This window comes from Terrapene carolina, unplaced genomic scaffold (assembly GCF_002925995.2).
Source record: "Terrapene carolina triunguis isolate 2854851 unplaced genomic scaffold, T_m_triunguis-2.0 Scaffold192, whole genome shotgun sequence".
Taxonomy (NCBI): domain Eukaryota; kingdom Metazoa; phylum Chordata; order Testudines; family Emydidae; genus Terrapene; species Terrapene triunguis.
The window spans coordinates 27,452,345-27,453,718 of record NW_020664543.1 but is presented as its reverse complement, the minus strand read 5'-3'; the positions used below and the strand labels follow the sequence as shown (position 1 = coordinate 27,453,718).

General features: G+C 52.9%; 1 protein-coding gene across 1 annotated transcript in view; it reads left to right on the top strand.

Annotated features, from left to right (window-relative positions):
* Window positions 1–750, top strand: part of LOC112117003 (zinc finger protein RFP-like) — a 13,185-nt gene extending 12,435 nt beyond the window's left edge. The window contains exon 7 of the mRNA XM_024214811.2: window positions 254–750. Coding sequence (XP_024070579.1) covers window positions 254–750 — 497 coding nt within the window. The remainder of the gene's footprint in view (window positions 1–253) is intronic.
* Window positions 751–1,374: the final 624 nt, after the last annotated feature.

Sequence of the window (1,374 nt, the reverse complement as noted above, 5' to 3'; positions counted from 1 at the left end):
CCCCTCTCGCAGCTTCCTAGGGCCCCCTCTCGCAGCTTCCTAGGGCCCCCTCTCATGGCTCTGTGCACCTGTGTCTGTCATTGTCGTCCTCTCCCCTCCCCCCACCCCGCTCGCCCAATGTGTCCTGATATTTCACTCTTGCGATCTGTTCACCCTAGAGACAGGGACCCAGGACTGTCCCAACCAGAACAGAATGCTGGACAGTGTGAGAAATCGTCCCTGCCCCTAACACTCTGATTCTCTCTCTTTCCAGCAAATGTGACTCTGGATCCAAACATGGCTCATCCCCAGTGCATCTTGTCTAAGAATCAGAAAAGTGTGAGATGGGAAGACACACAGCAGGATCTGCCCAACAAACCTGAGAGATTTTACATTGATCCCTGTGTGCAGGGCTGGGAGGGATTCACCTCTGAGAGACATTGCTGGGAGGTGGAGGTGGGGAGTGGAGGATACTGGGTGGCCAGAGAGTCTGTGAGGAGGAAGGGACGGATCAGCTTTAGCCCTGAGGAGGGAATCTGGACTGTGGAGCCATGGGAGGATCAGTGCCATGCTCTCACCTCCCCTGTGACCCACCTGCCCCTAAGCCATGTCCCCAGGAGGATCCAGGTTTGTCTGGACAGTGAACTGGGGCAGGTGACATTTTTTGATGCTGGTAACAAGGCCCCAATCTTCACTTTTCCACCTGCCTCTGTCACTGGGGGTAGAATCCGCCCCTGGCTCCAGGTGTTAGGGATCAGACTTTGTCCCTAAGACATGAGGAAAATATCACACTGTGTAATCAGACTCTCTAGCATCAGAAACCCTTGTCTCCATAACCCTGGAGAACTCCTGTCTTCCTACAGACTTTGTACCATGCAATCTCTATGACCCTGCAGGCTCACTGGAGGGTCACTGGACTACCAAACCATAGAGAGCAGGGAGTGATCAAAATGGAGAAGCTAATCTCATTGCTATTGGGAAGGGATTGTCCCACCTGTTTGTCACTGTCCTCTATGGTCCAGGAGGACTCTGGGAATCCTGGGTCAGACTGTGTCACTGAAACATGGAGGGGGGGCGGAACAGCCATGAAACTATGGGCTTCTCTAGCCACAGTCATCCTAGTTTATAAGATGCTTGGAGGACTCTCAGCTACCCAGTTCCCTGGCCCGTCTCTGTGTCCCCTGGAATCGCCTCCCTGCTCCCTCCCTGCAGCACCAGGAAGGCATGCTGCTGCAAGACAGAGTTGCGGGTGGGGTCATCGGAATGAAGATGACTTGGCTGTGGGGAGGGGAGGGTCAGGTACAGGACAGATTTAACTAGAAGGGAGAGAAGAAATGAAAGAAAAAACAAGAGGGAAAAAATGAAGTAAAACAAGGGTGAAGAACGAAAGCAAAT